At 46.2% G+C, this 20,000-nt stretch overlaps 1 protein-coding gene across 1 annotated transcript in view; it reads right to left on the bottom strand.

Annotated features, from left to right (window-relative positions):
- Positions 1-929: 929 nt before the first annotated feature.
- The window catches only part of LOC116064111 (cadherin-7-like), a 30,669-nt gene continuing 11,598 nt past the window's right edge, over positions 930-20,000 (bottom strand). Inside the window, exons 6-12 of the mRNA XM_031319174.2 lie at positions 19,682-19,974; positions 19,456-19,592; positions 17,376-17,497; positions 14,826-14,937; positions 13,325-13,570; positions 1,952-2,138; positions 930-1,270 (exon numbers count right to left, since the gene is read on the bottom strand). Coding sequence (XP_031175034.2) covers positions 931-1,270; positions 1,952-2,138; positions 13,325-13,570; positions 14,826-14,937; positions 17,376-17,497; positions 19,456-19,592; positions 19,682-19,974 — 1,437 coding nt within the window. The 3' untranslated portion in view covers position 930. The remainder of the gene's footprint in view (positions 1,271-1,951; positions 2,139-13,324; positions 13,571-14,825; positions 14,938-17,375; positions 17,498-19,455; positions 19,593-19,681; positions 19,975-20,000) is intronic.

Raw genomic sequence — 20,000 nt, 5'->3', positions numbered from 1 at the left:
GGCGCAACCATAGATATACGTAAAGGCTTTATGTATATCTATGGGCGCAACAGCTAAACAAACGCAGCAGCAGTTACACAGGAGGACGAGTTTGCAGAACTTTGCACAGTTTCAAGGACGTTTTCACAACAGTAAGGTTGTTTACATTATACTTAGTTGTGTTTAGTTGCACAGTCTTAGTTACACAGCTTTGGCTGACTTCAGTTGACTTCACTCGTTAGCAACACGCTAACGTTTTGCAGTGCACCCGGTCCAAGAGCAATGACATCATGAACAACAGGAATGTCAGAGCTAGGTCGTTAAATCTGTGTCTGTATTGCATATTCAAACCTTAATACCATTCCATAACATGGGTTTTTAAACGTGTGTTGTGGCGTCCTCCGCCCCCTGCAGGCTACGAGCAGACTCCGCCCCCTGCAGGCTATGAGCAGACTCCGCCCCCTGCAGGCTACGAGCAGATTCTCCCCCTGCAGGCTACGAGCAGACTCCTCCCCCTGCAGGCTACGAGCAGACTCCGCCCCCTGCAGGCTACGAGCAGACTCCGCCCCCTGCAGGCTACGAGCAGATTCTCCCCCTGCAGGCTACGAGCAGACTCCTCCCCCTGCAGGCTACGAGCAGACTCCGCCCCCTGCAGGCTACGAGCAGACTCTTCCCCCTGCAGGCTACGAGCAGACTCCTCCCCCTGCAGGCTATGAGCAGACTCTCCCCCTGCAGGCTACGAGCGGACTCCGCCCCCTGCAGGCTACAATCAGACTCCGCCCCCCTGCAGGCTACGAGCAGACTCCGCCCCCTGCAGGCTACGAGCAGACTCCTCCCCCTGCAGGCTACGAGCAGACTCCTCCCCCTGCAGGCTACGAGCAGACTCCCCCCCTGCAGGCTACAATCAGACTCCCCCCCTGCAGGCTACAATCAGACTCCGCCCCCTGCAGGCTACGAGCAGACTCTGCCCCCCTCGTCGTGTCCATAAAGGTCAGCCAGCTTCCTGAACCTCGGCCCCCACTCTCTCAGGAACTCGTAGTTCTGCTCGGACTCCAGCGAGTCCAGCGAGTCCAGCGAGTCCAGCGGGTCCAGCGAGTCCTGCGGGTTTAAAGAGTCCAGCGAGCTGAGAGACCCGGCAGCCGATCCGCTGCCCTCGAAGGCGTAGGTCTGCAGCGAGTCGTAGGGGGGCGCTGCCCGGTCCTGGTCCGCCTCCTGCAGTCGGACCCCGATTAACTCCTGGAACAGATGCTTCTTATCCACCTGGGACTCCGAGGGGAGGAGGTCCTGGTCTCTGAGGGGTCCTGGTGGTGGGAGGTGGTCTCTGAGGGGTCCTGGTGGCAGCAGGTGGAGGTCGTGATCTCTGAGGGGTCCTGGTGGCAGCGGGAGCAGGTCCTTGTCTCTGAGGGGTCCAGGTGGTGGGTCGTGGTCTCTGAGGGGTCCTGGTGGCAGCGGGAGGAGGTTGTGGTCTCTGAGGGGTCCTGGTGGTGAGAGGTGGTCTCTGAGGGGTCCTGGTGGTGGGAGGTGGTCTCTGAGGGGTCCTGGTGGTGGGAGGTGGTCTCTAAGGGGTCCTGGTGGTGGGAGGTGGTCTCTGAGGGGTCCTTGTGGCAGCGGGAGGAAGTTGTGGTCTCTGAGGGATCCTGGTGGTGGGAGGTGATCTCTGAGGGGTCCTGGTGGTGGGAGGTGGTCTCTGAGGGGTCCTGGTGGTGGGAGGTGGTCTCTAAGGGGTCCTGGTGGTAGGAGGTGGTCTCTGAGGGGCCCTGGTTCTGTCCGTCTCAGAGCGAGCATGTCGAAGGCCTCATGGTCTCTGAGGGGTCCTGGGTGCAGGTCTTGTTCTCTGAGGGGTCCTGGTGGTGGGAGGTGGTCTCTGAGGGGTCCTGGGTGCAGGTCTTGTTCTCTGAGGGGTCCTGGTGGTGGGTGGTGGTCTCTGAGGGGTCCCGGTGGTGGGAGGTGGTCTCTGAGGGGTCCTGGGTGCAGGTCTTGTTCTCTGAGGGGTCCTGGTTCTGTCCGTCTCAGAGCGAGCATGTCGAAGGCCTCGGTGTCTTCCTCTCCTCCTCCCTCGTCGTCGTAACGACCGATGTTCTCCAGGATGTCCCGCTCCTCGTCCGTCATCACAGGCTCTTGCCTCCCACGCCTGACAGCTGCTGTTACCATGACAACACCTAGGAGACAGGAAGGGGAGGAGTCAATCAATAACTGCAATACACACATACACACAAGGACAGTATCTCACAAAACTGAGTACACTCCTCACATTTTAGTAAATATGTCACTATATCTTTTAATGGGACAACACTGAAGAAATTACACTTTGCTCCAATGTAAAGTATGAAGTGTACAGCTTGTATAACAGAGTAAAGTATGAAGTGTACAGCTTGTATAACAGTGTAAAGTATGAAGTGTACAGCTTGTATAACAGAGTAAAGTATGAAGTGTACAGCTTGTATAACAGAGTAAAGTATGAAGTGTACAGCTTGTATAACAGAGTAAAGTATGAAGTGTACAGCTTGTATAACAGTGTAAATGTGCTGTCCCCTCAAAATAACTCAACACAGCCATTAATGTCTAAATCGCTGGCAACTAAAGGCAGTACACCCCTATGTTAAATTGTCCAAATTGGGCCCAATTAGCCATTTTCCTTCCTTGGTGTAATGTGAGTCATTAGTGTTACAAGGTCTCAGGTGTGAATGGAGAGCAGGTGTGTTAAATTTGGTGTTACCGCTCTCACACTCTCTCATACTGGTCACTGGAAGAGTTGTTGCTCTACATAAAGATGGCTTAGGCCAGGGGTTTTCAACCTTTTTGTGTGTGTGGACCACTATTTGTAATCAAAAGTTTTCACGGACCACCTCATAATACACATAATAAAATATGTCTCCACACAGTCCTCCCTGAATTAATCTGCACCTGTTAATAGGCCTACTAGCACTAAAACTATAACAGGTCATCTCAGGTTAATTTGAACAACAGGCTGATTTCCAAAGCAATGGAGTATTTGTTATGGTTTCGGTTTTTTGCTTTGTTTCCTGTTTTAATTTGGATCTGGTATTTTGGTTCTATGTCTTGTCTCTTTGTGTTTGTGTATTTACGGTCTTGTTTTGTATTATGTTCTGTTTCCTGTTTTATTTTGATAGTCTAGTTTTCTGTCTTGTCGTGTCTAGTTCTGCTTCCTGTGTTTTCCCGCCTGTGTGATTGTCTATGTGCTCCACCTGTTCCCCCGCCCTGGTGGCACCTGTCCCGTGTTTGCTCGTTACCCGGTTTATTTAGCCTTGTGTTTCCTGTGTCTGTTGTCAGATCGTTTTGTGTCCTTGCCCGGTTAGTTTGCATGTGTGTTCGTGTGCTTTCCCCGTGTCAGTTCTGTATTTCCCTGGTTTTTGTTCTCCCTTGGTTTTTTGGATACCTTTCTTCTTATTTTGGAATTGGTTTTTCCAGCTGCTTCCTTGGTTCGTTTTTGTGTTTCGATTAATAAATCCTCGAGTTCAACCCTTCTCCCGCCTGCCTGCCTCTCCCTGCATTTGGGTCCTTTAATCCCTGGAGACGCAACAGTATTAAATCTATACAGTAATAACAACACTTGGATATAGTCAACATTTCAAAACCTTTGGCGATTTTAGGGGATTATTAATCTTCAGAGTTTTACCTCAAAAGTCCTCAAAAAGTAGGCTATGTGAGTTTGTCCACTTAACAGCACATCCGCAAAACATTTCAGAAACGTGAGACCAAGAAACTAACTGGAAATTAAAATAATATGCCTTATTCATTCCATTTATAATTTAAAATTTCATATAAACTCCCTATAAAGGCTATGCATGTGATGTGATCATGACAATATTCTTTGCCTCTGGCCCTGTACACATTTAATGAAAACACAGTAGGCCTACTCCTGGTTAACAATAAAGAAAATAAAGTTCTTTATGGGAATTTCCTGGTAAAAACTATTATTTTATATTTTATTTTGCTTTTCCACGGACCACCTGCAATACCCTCATGGACCACTAGTGGTCCGCGGACCACAGTTTGGGAATGACTGGCCTAGGCTATAAGAAGATTGCCAACACCCTGAAACTGAGCTGCAGCACGGTGGCCCAGACCACACAGCGGTTTAACAGGACCGGCTCCACTCAGAACAGGCCTCGCCGTGGTCAACCACAGAAGTTGAGTGCGTGTGCTCAGCGTCATATCCAGAGGTCGTTTTTGGGAAATAGACGTACAAGTGCCGCCAGCATTGCTGCAGAGGTTGAAGGGGTGGGGGGGTCAGCCTGTCAGTGCTCAGACCATACGCTGCACTCTGCATCTAACTGGTTTACATGGCTGTCGTCCCAGAGAGAAGCCTCTTCTTAAGATGATCAAATCCACTCCAATCCACTTTATTTATATAGCACGATTTTAACAAACACAAGGTTTCCAAAGTGCTGCACAAAAAGATGAAACAGAAATGTGACAAACACAATACAAATATGCAAGTATACACATAAGATCAACACTACCTGGTGTTAAAAGCCAAAGAAAAGAGGTGTGTTTTAAGAAGATTTTTAAAATTAGACAGAGAGGAGGCCTGTCTAATGTGCAGAGGCAGTCCATTCCAAAGTTTTGGAGCTGCAACGGCAAACGCTCGGTCCCCTCTGAGCTTAAGCCTAGCTTTAGGCACCGTCAGGAGCAGCTGGTCAGCTGACCTGAGAGATCGGCTGGTCAACTGACCTGAGAGATTGGCTGGGAGTGTAGGGGTGCAGCAGCTCAGAGAGGTAAGCTGGGGCCATTCAAGGCTTTAAAAAACACAAGAATTTTAAAATGAATCCTCAAATGGACAGGCAACCAGTGGAGTGAAGCTACAACAGGTGAAATGTGCTCGTACTTGCGTGTGCCAGTTAAAAGACGTGCAGCAGCATTATGTACCAGTTGAAGACGAGCAATGGAGGACCCACTAGCCCCTATATAAAGTGCATTACAGTAATCCAGCCGAGTGGTCACAAAGGCGTGGATTACTGTCTCAAAGTGTTGTCTCAATGATGCACAAGAAAGCCTGCAGTTTGCTGAAGACAAGCAGACTAAGGACATGGATTACTGGAACCATGTCCTGTGGTCTGATGAGACCAAGATAAACTTATTTGGTTCAGATGGTGTCAAGCGTGAGACAAGTCAAGACAAGTGTGACTTGCCTACAGTCTAGCATGGTGGTGGGAGTGTCATGGCCTGGGGCTGCATGAGTTCTGCCGATGGGGAGCTAGAGTTCACTGAGGGAACCATGAATGCCAACATGTACTCTGACCAGTGTTGGGTGTAACGCGTTACAGTAACGTAACTACTTTTTCGGGTAAAAACGTAGTTCCTTTTTCAATTCGGCACAACGTTACTTTTCCCAGGGACAGATTTGACAGCGACACTGCCTTCTCACAAGCTCCACACGGGCCATGACAGAGGCTGGTAGCAGAGTAATCATGGCAAGCGAGAAGCAGCCAACGCTAACTTTTGAGAGCATTTTAAGCTTCGTGGCTTTTTGCTGGACGGTGCTCTGAGCCAGACAGACACAAAGCTGACAACCTCACAGATGGATGAGGTGGAAATGGCCTCATACGTACACGCAGCGGACCGCTGTGGATTTCCAGAGCAGAGGCTGCATGTGTCTACGACAATGCACGGACCATCGTGGCTGCGCAACCGGTACAAGTCGATACAGACATTACATAGTATACACTAACACCGTGTAACGCCGATGACCTGCTGATGTGCATTCAACCCGCGCTGGACTGGTTCACAATGAATCAGCCGTCCCTCTGTGAGTAGAGAATCCAGCCTGCAGTGGAGTTCAGACACTTTACTGATACACCAGAGATTGGCTTTATAGTCAAAGGTAGTTTTGGTATAATTAACTTCAGTCTCTGCCAGAGAAGCCTGCTTTTAAAAGTAACGTAAAAGTAACGAGTAAAGTAAAAAGTTACTTTCCATAGGGGGTAACTAAGTAAAGTAACCGATTACTTTTTTAAGAAGTAACGAGTAACGAGCAAACACTACTTTTTAAAAGTAACTTCCCCAAAACTGACTGGTACATACTGAAGCAGAGCATGATCCCTCCCTTTGGAGACTAGGCCACAGGGCAGTAATCCAACATGATAACCACCCCAAACACACCTCCAAGACGACCACTGCCTTGCTAAAGGAGCTGAGGGTAGAGGTGATGGACTGGCCAAGCATGTCTCCAGACCTGAACCCTACTGAGCATCTGTGGGGCATCCTCAAACGAAAGGTGGAGGAGCACAAGGTCTCTAACATCCACCAGCTCCGTGATGTCGTCATGGAGGAGTGGAAGAGGAGTCCAGTGGCAACCTGGGAAGCTCTGGTGAACTCCATGCCCAAGGGTTAAGGCAGTGCTGGAAAATAATGGTGGCCACACAAAATATTAACTCTTTGGGCCCAATTGGACATTTTCACTTAGGGGTGTACTGACTTTTGTTGCCAGCGGTTTAGACATTAATGGCTGTGTGTTGAGTTATTTTGAGGGGACAGCACATTTACACTGTTATACAAGCTGTACACTTAATACTTTACACTGTTATACAAGCTGTACACTTAATACTTTACATTATACAAGCTGTACACTTCATACTTTACATTATACAAGCTGTACACTTAATACTTTACACTGTTAAACAAGCTGTACACTTAATACTTTACACTGTTATACAAGCTGTACACTTAATACTTTACACTGTTATACAAGCTGTACACTTAATACTTTACACTGTTATACAAGCTGTACACTTAATACTTTACATTATACAAGCTGTACACTTCATAATTTACATTGGAGCAAAGTGTAATTTCTTCAGTGTTGTCCCATTAAAAGATATAATGAAATATTTACTAAAATGTGAGGGGTGTACTCACTTTTGTGAGATACTGTATATCTGTGTGTGTGTGTGTGTGTGTGTGTGTGCGAGTGTGTGTGTCTGTGTGTGTGTGTGTGTGTCTCTGTGTGTATATGTGTGTGTGTGTGTGTCTCTGTGTGTGTATATGTGTGTATTTGTGTGTGTGTGTATTGTGACGGCCCTTGTGTGATCTGGTGGGGCCTCTCTGTAGGAGTGATGCCTCTCTGGTCTTACCCATCTTTGTTTGAGTTGATTGCAGATCTGGTGCACCTGTGAGCTGTGAGGTGATAAAGCTCCACCTGGTCAGACTACACTCTCTCTCTTCACTGCGATCCAGACATCAACCATGGCCTGATCATCCTGCCTGCCACATCTTGTTTTGGGTTTATTTCAGTTACAGTTTACACACTTTGCACATTACCAAAGATATGTTTAGTTTATTCTTTTGTTAAATAAATCACTTTTGATAATTTACGTTGCCTCGCTCCCTCTTTTGTCATGGCCCTTGAGCCAGGTTGTGACAAAATGGGGGCTCGTGCCGGTTTTTGTGTTCGGTTAGTGTGTGCTGTGGTTTAGTTTGTTGGGAGCGTGGCAGCCCGTCGGACTGGTAAGAAGTTTTTTTTGTGCTTTGGTTATTGTTTGCTGGTTTGTTCGTTTGGTAGTGCGGTGGTGCTGTGCGTTGATTTGGCTGGTTGACCGGGGTAGTGAGGGCTTATTTTCTGGCATTTGTATTGACTTTGTTGGTGTCTTTTTTTTTGTTTTTTTGTTTTGTAAGTTGTTTGTTGGGGCTACGGTCGACAGGTGATCCGGGTGGCTGGTGTGGGTCCTCGTGTGCGTGCTGTTGGTTGTTGTGGGTGGAGTTTTCTCTTGTAGGCTGTAACGACGGTCCATTTTTGGGCTTGTTGAGCTGATTCTTGATAGTGTTGTGGCGAACGTGGGTGAAGCTTTTGGCTTGGGAGCATGTCCGTGGTTTTCGGAGGGTTGCTAGCGTGCTAGTTGCTCTCCCTAGCCAGCGGTCGTTAGTGCATAAGTACCCACCACAAGTAGCTGCATGAAGACTAGGGTTGAGTTAGTTAGCTGGGTTGATTTAGATAGCGAGGAGGCTCCATACCAGGTGGGGGTTAGTCCTCTTAATGCGCACGGGGACGTTGCATCGTCTTGCTGGGTCTGTTGCTGTGGTTTTGTTTTGTCGGTTGTAGTGTGTTGTAATGGCGGAGTGTGATGCGTTTATTGCGGCTCCGTCTGAGGAGGCGTTGGGGCGTTGTACTAAGGAGCAGTTGCTGAAGATTGCGGAACACTTTTCGGTAGTGGTAAGTGACAAACGCCTTAAGGAGAACATTAGGGTAGTTTTGAAGTCTGAGTTGAGGGAGAAAGGTGTGTTGGCTGTGGATATGGATGATGAGTCTCCAGTCTCCACGGTTTCAGCGGGTGCGTTTGTTCAGTCTCAGGGCTTATCGTTTGATCAACAGAGGGAGCTGTTGTTGCTTCAGCTTGAGCATGACAGATGTAAACATGAATTGCTAATGAAGAAGCAGATTGAGGTAGAGAGGATTCGGCAAGAAATAGAGCAGGCCAAATTGGATCTGGAGGGGCGCCGTTTATCTTTAGCGACTGACGGTACGGGGTCCGGTGGAGCTCAGAGCGGGCAGTTGTCTGGAGCTGTGCATTCCTTTGATATTAATAACTTACGACTACTGCCACCGTTTAATGAGAAAGATCCCGATACGTTTTTCTTGTTGTTTGAGCGTGTCGCTAGGGCTAGGGGTTGGCCTGATGCAGATTGTGCGTTGATGCTTCAATGTGTGCTGACGGGACGGGCGCAGGAAGCTTATTCATCATTGAATACAGAGGATAGCTCAGGCTATGCGACTATCAAATCTGCTGTGTTAAAAGCGTATGAGTTGGTGCCAGAGGCATATCGCCAACGTTTCAGGTCCTGGGAGAAACGTAGTGGTCAGACTTATATGGAGTTTGCTCGGGACCTGACTGGTCATTTTAAACGTTGGTTGGCTGCGCTGGAGGTCACTACTTTTGAGGGTCTGTGTGATCTTGTGGTTTTGGAGCAGTTTAAGGATATGCTTCCTGGTTACATTGCAACATACGTTAGTGAGAAGCAGTGTGTTACGGCGGCGGGTGCGGCTGCGTCAGCAGATGAGTACTTGTTGCTTCATAAAGGAGGGTTTAGAGAGCGGGCTACAACGCGTGAGCGTTCTTGGAGAGCTGGTGTGCCAATGTCGGAGGCGGTATCGCGGGGTGATGCTGTCCACACTAACTGTAACTATTGTCATGAAAAGGGTCACTGGAAGGCTGATTGTCCGCTCCTGCATTTTAAAAACAAGCCTGGAGTATCGAAGGTTAAGCCTGTGGCAGCCGCTGCGCCGGTTATTGTGGACTGTGTATCTGACTTGCTTACTGCAGAGCTTGAACCGGATGTCTTGGCAGCCTATGCTCCTTTTATTAAAGATGGCTTTGTGTCTCTGGTAGGAAGTGGGGCTAGGGTGCCAGTAAAAATCTTGAGGGACACAGGGGCCTTTGACTCCTACATTGTCGGATCTGTGCTGCCGCTGTCAGAAGACACTGATACGGGTGACTGTATCCTTAGTCGTGGCATGGGTTTAACTGTTTTGCCCATACCATTACATAAGTTGGTCCTGGACTGTGAGCTGGTGAAGGGCGAGGTAGCCGTTGGTGTGCGTCCGGCGTTGCCCATTGAGGGGATTCATTTCATTCTGGGTAACGGGCTGGCTGGTGGCCGTGTTTGGGCTGATTCTCCCCCTTTGCCAGTAGTTACATCTTGCCCAGTTGAGTCTGTTGTTGACCATATTGCCGCTGACTTGCCTAGAGTTTTCTCAGCCTGTGTAAGTACCCGAGCTATGAGTAACGCTGAGTCTGTGAGGGAACCTGATGGGGGTGTAGTTGAGTTTCTGGCTCCATCACTGTCAGACTATCCGCTATCTGTGTCATTAACTGAGTTGGTACAGGAACAGCAGAGTGACTCTTCCCTTAAGGTAATGTTTGATTGTGTTGCATCTGCTAAGGAGATTACCAGTGTAGCACGTGGGTATTTTGTTCAAAATGGCTTGTTGTTTAGGAAGTGGTTGACTCTGGGTACTGACTTTGTTGGAGATGCTGTCATTCAGTTGGTGGTACCGACTAGATTTCGTCCTCTTGTCTTAAAAGTTGCTCATGATGAGAGTGGGCACTTTGGTGTGAGAAAGACTTATCTTAACATCTTGAAGCATTTTTTTTGGCCGCGGGTGAAGAAAGATGTTGCAGCATACATTAAGACATGTCATGTGTGTCAGCTAACGGGTAAGCCCAATCAGTCTGTTAGACCTGCTCCATTACAACCTATTCTGGTTGTAAATGAACCATTTGAGCATCTGATTGTGGACTGTGTGGGTCCGTTGCCGTGCTCTAAGTCTGGCTGTAAGTACCTGCTAACTGTGATGTGTCAATGCACTCGGTATCCTGCTGCTTATCCGTTGAGGGCTATTACCACTAAGGCGGTGGTGAAAGCACTAAGTCAGTTTATTTCGGTCTTTGGCATTCCGAAGGTCATCCAGAGCGATCAGGGGTCCAATTTCTCTTCGCACATGTTTGGTCAAGTTTTGAAGTTGTTGCATGTCCGTCATAACCAGTCATCAGCCTATCATGCACAGAGTCAGGGGGCCTTGGAAAGATTCCATCAGACTCTGAAGTCTCTCCTGCGTGCATACTGCACGGAGCTGGATAGAGACTGGGAGGGGGGTCTTCCTTGGCTTATACTGGCTGCAAGAGAAGCTGTTCAGGAGAGTACTGGTTTTAGTCCTAATGACTTGGTTTTTGGACACAGGGTGCGTGGGCCCTTGGCTGTTTTAAAGGATGGCTTGGTGGAGGCCGATCCGCCAAGAAATTTGGTTGATTATGTCAATGGCTTTAGGCATCGTTTGTTTGTTGCAGGTGAAATGGCAAGGGAGAACTTGCAAGTGTCACAGAGTAAGATGAAAAATTTCTATGATCGCCGTGCGGGGCATCTGGAGTTTAGTCCGGGGGATCAAGTTCTTGCTCTGTTGCCTGTTGTGAGCTCGCCGTTTCAGGCTAAATATGCTGGTCCTTATACAGTTGCTGAGCGCAGGTCTGACCTCAATTACATCATTGCTACACCAGGTCGGAAAAAGTCAACACAGTTATGTCATGTCAACCTTCTCAAACCCTATTATGGACGTGAGGCTGATGTAAGCCAGTCAGTGAATGACGAGGTACATCCTGTTTTGCTTGTGAGTTCGGTGTCTGGATCACAGGGCGTAGATGGAGTGCCGGAACCAGATGACAGTTTGTTGTATGGTCGTCTAAAAAATTCGGAGACCCTTTGTAACCTTGATAGTTTGTTGGTGCATTTAACTGAGTCTAGGCGTGATGAGTTGTCTGGTCTGATACAGCAATATCTGTGTCTGTTTGGTGATGTTCCTACATGCACGAATTGGATCGAACATGATGTTGATGTTGGAGATGCACAACCAATTAAACAGCGTTTTTACCGTATGTCTCCAGAGAAACTTAAACATCTGGACTCTGAAGTTGCTTACATGCTGGAAAATAATATTGCTCTCCCGTCATTTTCTAGTTGGTCCTCTCCGTGTATTTTGGTCCCGAAGCCTGATAAATCACCTAGGTTTTGTACAGACTTCAGAAAGGTAAACTCAGTAACTAAACCAGATTCCTTTCCGCTGCCGCGGATGGACGACTGTATAGATCAGGTTGGTTCTGCCAAGTTTGTTAGCAAGTTTGACTTGCTTAAGGGATATTGGCAGGTTCCGTTGTCTGCGCGTGCTCGGGAGGTCTCGGCATTTGTTACACCGTCTGGACTCTATTCTTATAGAGTCATGCCGTTTGGTTTGAGGAACGCTCCGGCCACATTTCAACGATTGATGAATCGTGTTGTGTCTGGTCTAGACGGTTGTTCTGTTTACCTAGATGATGTCGTTATATATAGTGAGACGTGGCACGCTCATCTTAAACGCATTCGGGCATTCTTTGACAGGTTGTCTGAGGCGCGACTGACTGTCAATTTGGCCAAATGTGAGTTTGCAAGGGCTACTGTGACGTATTTGGGACGTGTAGTGGGGCAGGGCCGTGTAGCTCCGGTCCAGGCCAAAGTTAGGGCAGTAGAACATTTTCCTGTGCCTACTACTAAAAAAGAGCTACAACGTTTTTTGGGTCTAGTCGGATACTATAGGAGCTTTTGTAAAAACTTCTCTACAGTTGTTTTTCCTCTGACGGAGTTGTTGAAAGCTAATGCAAAGTTTTTGTGGTCTGATGAGTGTCAGCAAGCCTTTGAGAACATCAAGTCTTTGTTGTGTTCGTCTCCTGTTTTAGTAGCGCCGCAGTTTGATAAGCCGTTCATGATTCAAGTGGATGCAAGTCTGTTTGGGGCGGGTGCTGTTTTGCTGCAGGAGGATGGTCAGGGACTGGTGAGACCAGTTAGCTTCTTTTCGAAAAAATTCAACCGCTATCAGCTGAATTATTCGGTGATAGAGAAAGAAGCGCTGGCACTCGTTTGGTCTTTGCAGCATTTTGAGGTGTACGTTGGTGGGAGGCCACTTGTTGTCTATACGGATCACAATCCGCTGACATTTTTGCAGTCACTTAAATGTCCCAATCAGAGACTCATGAGGTGGTCGTTGTTTTTGCAAGCCTACGCGCTTGAGATTAGGCATATTAAAGGAGTAGACAACGTGATAGCTGATGCGTTGTCACGTGCCCCTCTGCTCTAGGTCAATATTGACATTTTTTTTGTTTTGTACCCTGTTTGTTTGTTTTTTGTTTTTTTTGTGTGCCTGTTCTCTTCCTTTGCTTCCCAGGTACCTGGTTTTGCTCAAGATGGGACGGGGGTGAGCAATCGTTCCGGCGCAATTTGGAGGTCAACGGTTCCTTTCTGCTTGGTATAAGTCTGTATTATATTTTGGTGATTTTGGTAACACTTGTTTTTTTGAATAATGTTCGGTTCTGATTGCTGGATGTGGTAGTTGGTTTTGCCGTTGGCTCCTTTGGGCACCGACTTTATGGGGGGAGGTGTGACGGCCCTTGTGTGATCTGGTGGGGCCTCTCTGTAGGAGTGATGCCTCTCTGGTCTTACCCATCTTTGTTTGAGTTGATTGCAGATCTGGTGCACCTGTGAGCTGTGAGGTGATAAAGCTCCACCTGGTCAGACTACACTCTCTCTCCACTGCGATCCAGACATCAACCATGGCCTGATCATCCTGCCTGCCACATCTTGTTTTGGGTTTATTTCAGTTACAGTTTACACACTTTGCACATTACCAAAGATATGTTTAGTTTATTCTTTTGTTAAATAAATCACTTTTGATAATTTACGTTGCCTCGCTCCCTCTTTTGTCATGGCCCTTGAGCCAGGTTGTGACAGTATGTGTGTGTGTGTGTCTCTGTGTGTGTATATGTGTATATATATATATATATATATATAATGTGTGTGTGTGTGTTACCCAGCAGCGTGATGATGCTGGTGAGTATGCCGGTAGTGGTGCTGAGGCCAGTGACCAGCGGCCGTGCCAGCGTCTGGCTGCAGGCGCGGCGGTCTCCAGTGACCTCACAGCTGCAGACGGTGACGGTCAGTGTGTTGGTGCTGCTCAGAGACGGCCTACCGCCGTCAGAGATCACCACCGGCAGGAAGTGGACGGGCTGATCTCGCCGCACAAACCCAGGCGCAGTCAGAATGGACGCTGTGTTGTCTGAGGACAGAAGCACCAAACATATATTTATGTATTTTTATGTATATAGTTATTTCAAGTATGTGTGTGATTGATGTGGGTGTGTTTGTGTGTACTTTATTGGCTTCTTTCTTTGCACTTTTCAAATTGAAATCAGAAAAATGGACAGACATATATGTAGAAAAGAATTCATATAAAATCCATGTTTGAGTCTTTTGTCTTCTGGATGTGTTCTGTAGTGAGCTGAGACATGTGGCTACAGCCCTGTGCTGTCTGTATCTCACCAGGTGTGTTTACAGCAGTGTCTGTTAAAGGAATATATCATACTGGGAACTATATTCTCAGAAAAGTGAAGCATTTCTACCCTCTGTCCGGTGCTTCTCAGGTGCTGTGAGCATATCACTCCGCCCAAGTAGCAGAGTAGCAGTGCTTCACCTTCTGAGAATATAGTTCCCGTTTTATATACAGTTAGAAGATGGCTGTGTGTCATGTGACCTTGTTATTTGTACACGCTGTGACTCTACAAATCACAACATGGAAATAGGAACATGTTGGCGTTATTTTATCACTTATTGGGAGCAGTAGACTAGTTGGAGCCAGTTACCTCCAGGATCTGTGCTAAGCTAGGCTAGATGGAGCCAGTTACCTCCAGGATCTGTGCTAAGCTAGGCTAGATGGAGCCGGTTACCTCCAGGATCTGTGCTAAGCTAGGCTAGATGGAGCCGGTTACCTCCAGGATCTGTGCTAAGCTAGGCTAGATGGAGCCAGTTACCTCCAGGATCTGTGCTAAGCTAGGCTAGATGGATCCAGTTACCTCCAGGATCTGTGCTAAGCTAGGCTAGATGGAGCCAGTTACCTCCAGGATCTGTGCTAAGCTAGGCTACCGGTGGAGCCGTCGGAAAGAGCTACAACATGCACGGAGATGAGAAGGGACTTATCTAACTCTGGGGGATACGGGGAATAAGATAAAGTCCCAATAAGTTGGCATGTTCCTTTAATCATTTTACAGATGTATGACTTGGACGGAAATAAACCCCTCCATTCTAGCCTCTGTAACTCTGTGTCAGTACGGCCTAGAATCATCCTGACACTTCTAACAAACACTTGAGAGTGTTTCCTTTCCAATGATATCAGGCACATCCCAGAGTGTCAAAGTATACGGGAGCTGTACCACTTTTAATTTGGGTATGATGTTTAGACCAAAAAGCATGAAATTCAAACATTTCTTAAGAGGTTAAGGTGGACTGTAGTGTTGTGTTTTTAAGGTGGACTGCACCTTTGTTGTCTCTCAGGGTGAAGTTCCCAGCATGCTCGGCGCTCAGAGAGAACAGGAAGTGATGTCCGTTCTCCGGTTGGTCTTGGTCCACAGCGCTCAGAGTCTCAATGATCTGATGGGTCAAACACACAAACTTTATACTTAACCCAATCAGATTCCATCACTTTATACTTAAACCAATCAGATTCCATCACTTTATACGTAGACCAATCAGATTCCATCACTTTATACGTAGACCAATCAGATTCCATCACTTTATACGTAAACCAATCAGATTCCATCACTTCTGCAGAGATTTAAAAACCCATCACAGGCTTCAGACAGATTCATCGTCATCATGTAGATAACATCTAATAACTAATAACTAATATCTAATAACTAATAACCCTGTGGGTTAGGGTTAGTTATTAGTTAGGTTAGTTATTAGTTAGGGTTAGATATTAGTTAGGGTTAGATATTAGTTAGGGTTAGATATTAGTTAGGTTAGGGTTAGTCTTTAGTTAGGTTAGTCTTTAGTTAGGTTAGTTATTAGTTAGGTTAGTCTTTAGTTAGGTTAGTGTTTAGTTAGGTTAGTTATTAGTTAGGTTAGTTATTAGTTAGGGTTAGATATTAGTTAGGTTAGGGTTAGTCTTTAGTTAGGTTAGTCTTTAGTTAGGTTAGTCTTTAGTTAGGTTAGTTATTAGTTAGATTAGTTATTAGTTAGGTTAGTCTTTAGTTAGGTTAGTCTTTAGTTAGGTTAGTTATTAGTTAGGGTTAGATATTAGTTAGGTTAGGGTTAGTCTTTAGTTAGGTTAGTCTTTAGTTAGGTTAGTTATTAGTTAGGGTTAGATATAAGTTAGGTTAGGGTTAGTCTTTAGTTAGGTTAGTCTTTAGTTAGGTTAGTTATTAGTTAGGGTTAGATATTAGTTAGGGTTAGATATTAGTTAGGTTAGGGTTAGTCAGGTTAGTTATTAGTTAGGTTAGTCTTTAGTTAGGTTAGTTATTAGTTAGGTTAGTTATTAGTTAGGGTTAGATATTAGTTAGGTTAGGGTTAGTCTTTAGTTAGGTTAGTCTTTAGTTAGGTTAGTTATTAGTTAGGTTAGTTCCAGACCACCAGGTACCAGAAACTACCCAACTCAACAGGAATGTGATCTGAAATGTGGAAGAAATTATTAACAACATTGTTAACTCCAGGACTCCAGCCTGTGGTGTGGGTCATGTGACTCCAGCCTGTGGTGTGGGTCATGTGACTCCAGCCTGTGGTGTGGGTCATGTGACTGTGTGCTTAGATTAGTGGAACATTTGGACGTGGATCAGAAACAGAGATGATCCGACCCTTTCAACATAAATAACTAAGATTATTAATCTTTAGCTCTGCAGCGAGCGCCCAACATCTGCAGAGATGATGCACCATCTATGCAAACAGCCAGAGAAAATGTTCCCGTGGTCCTCAAAGCCTCCACGAGACTGACAGGAGAGAGTGTTCATGATGGGGTGTCCGTTACCTGAGCAGTCAATCAGCTGAAGGCCTTAAAAACATTTACCATTGATGTAAATGTCACACTTTCATCTATGTAAAAGATGTTAAATATAACAGCCTACCTTGTTTCATTCAGTGTGTTTTATTAGAATTATTTTCAATTAAAATTATTTTCATTATGAAAACAAGATTTTCAGACATTGTCAGTTTCCCGTCCAGCACCCGCATCGTTTAAATATCAAAATGCACCTGCTCCCAACTGTGGCCCATGGCTGGTCTTACAGGGAGGCGTGTTCAGGTGCATTCTGGTCTTACAGGGAGGTGTGTTCAGGTGCATTCTGGTCTTACAGGGAGGCGTGTTCAGGTGCATTCTGGTCTTACAGGGAGGTGTGTTCAGGTGCATTCTGGTCTTACAGGGAGGTGTGTTCAGGTGCATTCTGGTCTTACAGGGAGGCGTGTTCAGGTGCATTCTGGTCTTACAGGGAGGCGTGTTCAGGTGCATTCTGGTCTTACAGGGAGGCGTGTTCAGGTGCATTCTGGTCTTACAGGGAGGTGTGTTCAGGTGCATGCTGGTCTTACAGGGAGGTGTGTTCAGGTGCATGCTGGTCTTACAGGGAGGTGTGTTCAGGTGCTTTCTGGGCATGCTGGTCTTACAGGGAGGTGTGTTCAGGTGCATTCTGGGCGTGCTGGTCTTACAGGGAGGTGTGTTCAGGTGCATTCTGGGCGTGCTGGTCTTACAGGGAGGTGTGTTCAGGTGCATTCTGGGCATGCTGGTCTTACAGGGAGGTGTGTTTTCACTTTGTGATTATAAAAGCTAAAATAAACCAGAGATTCACATGAAGTTGATATTTCACTCTGCATTTTATATTTTAGGGAAGTTTGTGGAAACAACAAAAGAATCCAGACTCCTGAAACTCTCTCCTGTGTCTCCGTCTCTCGGAGGTCAGTCTCCTTCAGACTGTTTCGAGAGAGAAGATGTAGCTGTTTGGTTCTTGTTATATTTAAGGACGTTATATTTTCTCATAACCCGTTTTATCTGTAAGAGATATTTGAACATTTTGTTCCTGATGAACTGACAGAGAGACGTTCACCTGTCCAGCGCTGGCGTCCTCGCAGACGAACGTTTGATACTCGATGGCGAAGCTCGGAGCGTTGTCGTTAACGTCCGTCACGGAGACCAGAACCACAGCTTTCCCCACCTGAGACACATTCACTGACACACACAGACACACACACACACACACACACACACACACACACACACACACACACACACACACGTACGCACACGTACGCACACGCACAATGGAAATGTGTAACTATGAAATGACCAGATTCTCAGACGTATTAAAATAAAAGTTAAAAAAGGTGGACTGTAGTGTCCAAGTTAAAAAACTTGGACACTACAGTCCACCTTTTTTAAAAGTTAAAAAAAACGCAGAAAAACGGGTCAAGATTAAAGTGAATTTACAGGACTCTGGTTCTATATGTATATCAATACATATGTTTCCATAACTTACAGGTCTCTGTAGCCAGGTATCTCTGGTAGCATATATATATATATATATATATACAGGGCATGAAGTTAACTTTTTTGACCACAGTGACTTTTTAATTTCAATTCAATTCAATTCAATTTTATTTATAGTATCAAATCATAACAGGAGTTATCTCGAGACACTTTACAGATAGAGTAGGTCTAGACCACACTCTATAATTTATAAAGCCCCAACAATTCTAGTAGTTCCCCCAAGAGCATTCAGTGCGACAGTGGCGAGGAAAAACTCCCTTTTAGAGAGAAAGCTGGGCCAGACCCAGGCTCTTGGTAGGAGGTGTCTGACGATGCCAGTTGGGGGTGTACTTTTTACGAGCCAGTTTTTTTTTTGCCTCATAAAAGGTGAAAACAGGACTTGCTGTGTCTCTATGATCCTCTCCTGTCCTATTCATGGTAGCCTACTCGTGGACATTGCAAAAAAACACTGGTGAATGCACACCATAACACATGAGTTGTTGCAAAAAAGTTTTTTTGTATAGTTCTTAAAAATAAAAAAATAAATAAAAAGGAAACTTGTTTTGGGTAGAATAATACTTATTACTATTAATTAATTACTCTGCTGAGATTTTCTAGGAACCAAAAAAGCTCAGGATGGTGCAAATGTTGGTATAATATGAAAACAGCTGGTGGATTTAAGACACAAAATAAGAATGTATTGAATGAATCAAATATGAACATGTCACTGTCAGTGGCATGTTAATCTTTACATTGTTAGTTAATTTCCTATCCTGGCCTGACACACACACACACACACACACACACACACACACACACACACACACACACACACACACACACACACACACTATCCTGGCCTGGGACACACATTCATATGGTTTGATAAAGTACTTATTGGACTTTAACTTATCTTTGCACTTACAATAACGAGCGTAGCTGTCCTCAATTTAGGTCATCCTGTACATCTCATCTGCGTTTTTTCCTGCATCCACCTTGTGTGTGTGTGTGTGTGTGTGTGATTGTGTGTGCACGTCAGTTGCGGGGGAAACGGAGCAGCCCCGCCCGCTGCAGACAGCCGACAGATTGAAACAGCAGCAGCTGACTTTAGAGTGAAAAAACATTCCAGCGTACATTAATGTTACAATGTATACATGTTGGCAGGACGGTCTGAAATGTTTGCACGGTCTTTCGCTGTATGTTTTGTTGGTAATGTAAGATGTTCGAGTCACACACACGTCTCGCCTTCATAACAGAAACTAGGAAATGAATTTTACCCGTTCTCACTCCGGCTTGGTCAGAGGGCTGCACGCGGGATGCTGGGATTGTGTGAGTAATGAAAATGCGATAGGGGGCCCCGGCTGTCAATCAGTGTCTTCCAGTGATGTGGGCCCCTGATTGGACCAGGCCCGTAAGCAACCGTGTACCCTGCTTACCGATAGTTACGCATCTGAATCACTCAATTCTCATTGGCTACCCGCCAATGTGGCAGGTAGATTGACAGTGTTACCCGCCAATTGCAAAAATCGGTCGGGTGTTAATTCCATGCCCTGTATATATATATATATGTATGTATATATATATATATATATATATATATATATATATATATATATGTATATATGTATATATGTATATGTATATATGTTTGCATAACTTACGGGTCTCTGTAGCGAGGACGGTGAGGTTGTGCATAGCGATGGTCTCTCGGTCCAGAGATCTGGCGGTTGTGATGACTCCTGAAATGCTGTCAATGGTAAAGTAACGCTCCACGTCTGACTTCCTGTCGATAGAATACCTGTAAACACACAGACACCTGACTAACCCAACGATCAGCACTCTGTTTAACACAGACCTGACACAGGATCAGTAGTGACTGTTTCCTACCTGACGGGGCTGTTTTTGGCGTCTGGGTCTCGGGCTGAAACTGATCCCACGTCCGTTCCGGTTGGCACTGCCTCAGAGATCTGCATCTGGCCACCTGCGGAGGAAAACACCGGCGGCTCGTCTACGTTCTCCACCAGCAGCCGAACTGTCACCACGTCGCTGAAGGCGCCTGGCGGCAGGAAGCCAGCGTCCACATCGCTGAAGGCGCCTGGCGGCAGGAAGCCAGCGTCCACGTAACGGTTGGACGCCTCAACGCGCAGCGAGAAGATCGGCCGCGTCTCAAAATCCAAAGTCTGCAGGGAGGAAACTTCCTGTTAGA

Source organism: Sander lucioperca, chromosome 9 (assembly GCF_008315115.2).
Source record: "Sander lucioperca isolate FBNREF2018 chromosome 9, SLUC_FBN_1.2, whole genome shotgun sequence".
NCBI classification, from domain to species: domain Eukaryota; kingdom Metazoa; phylum Chordata; class Actinopteri; order Perciformes; family Percidae; genus Sander; species Sander lucioperca.
This window is presented reverse-complemented; position numbering and strand designations above follow the sequence as displayed.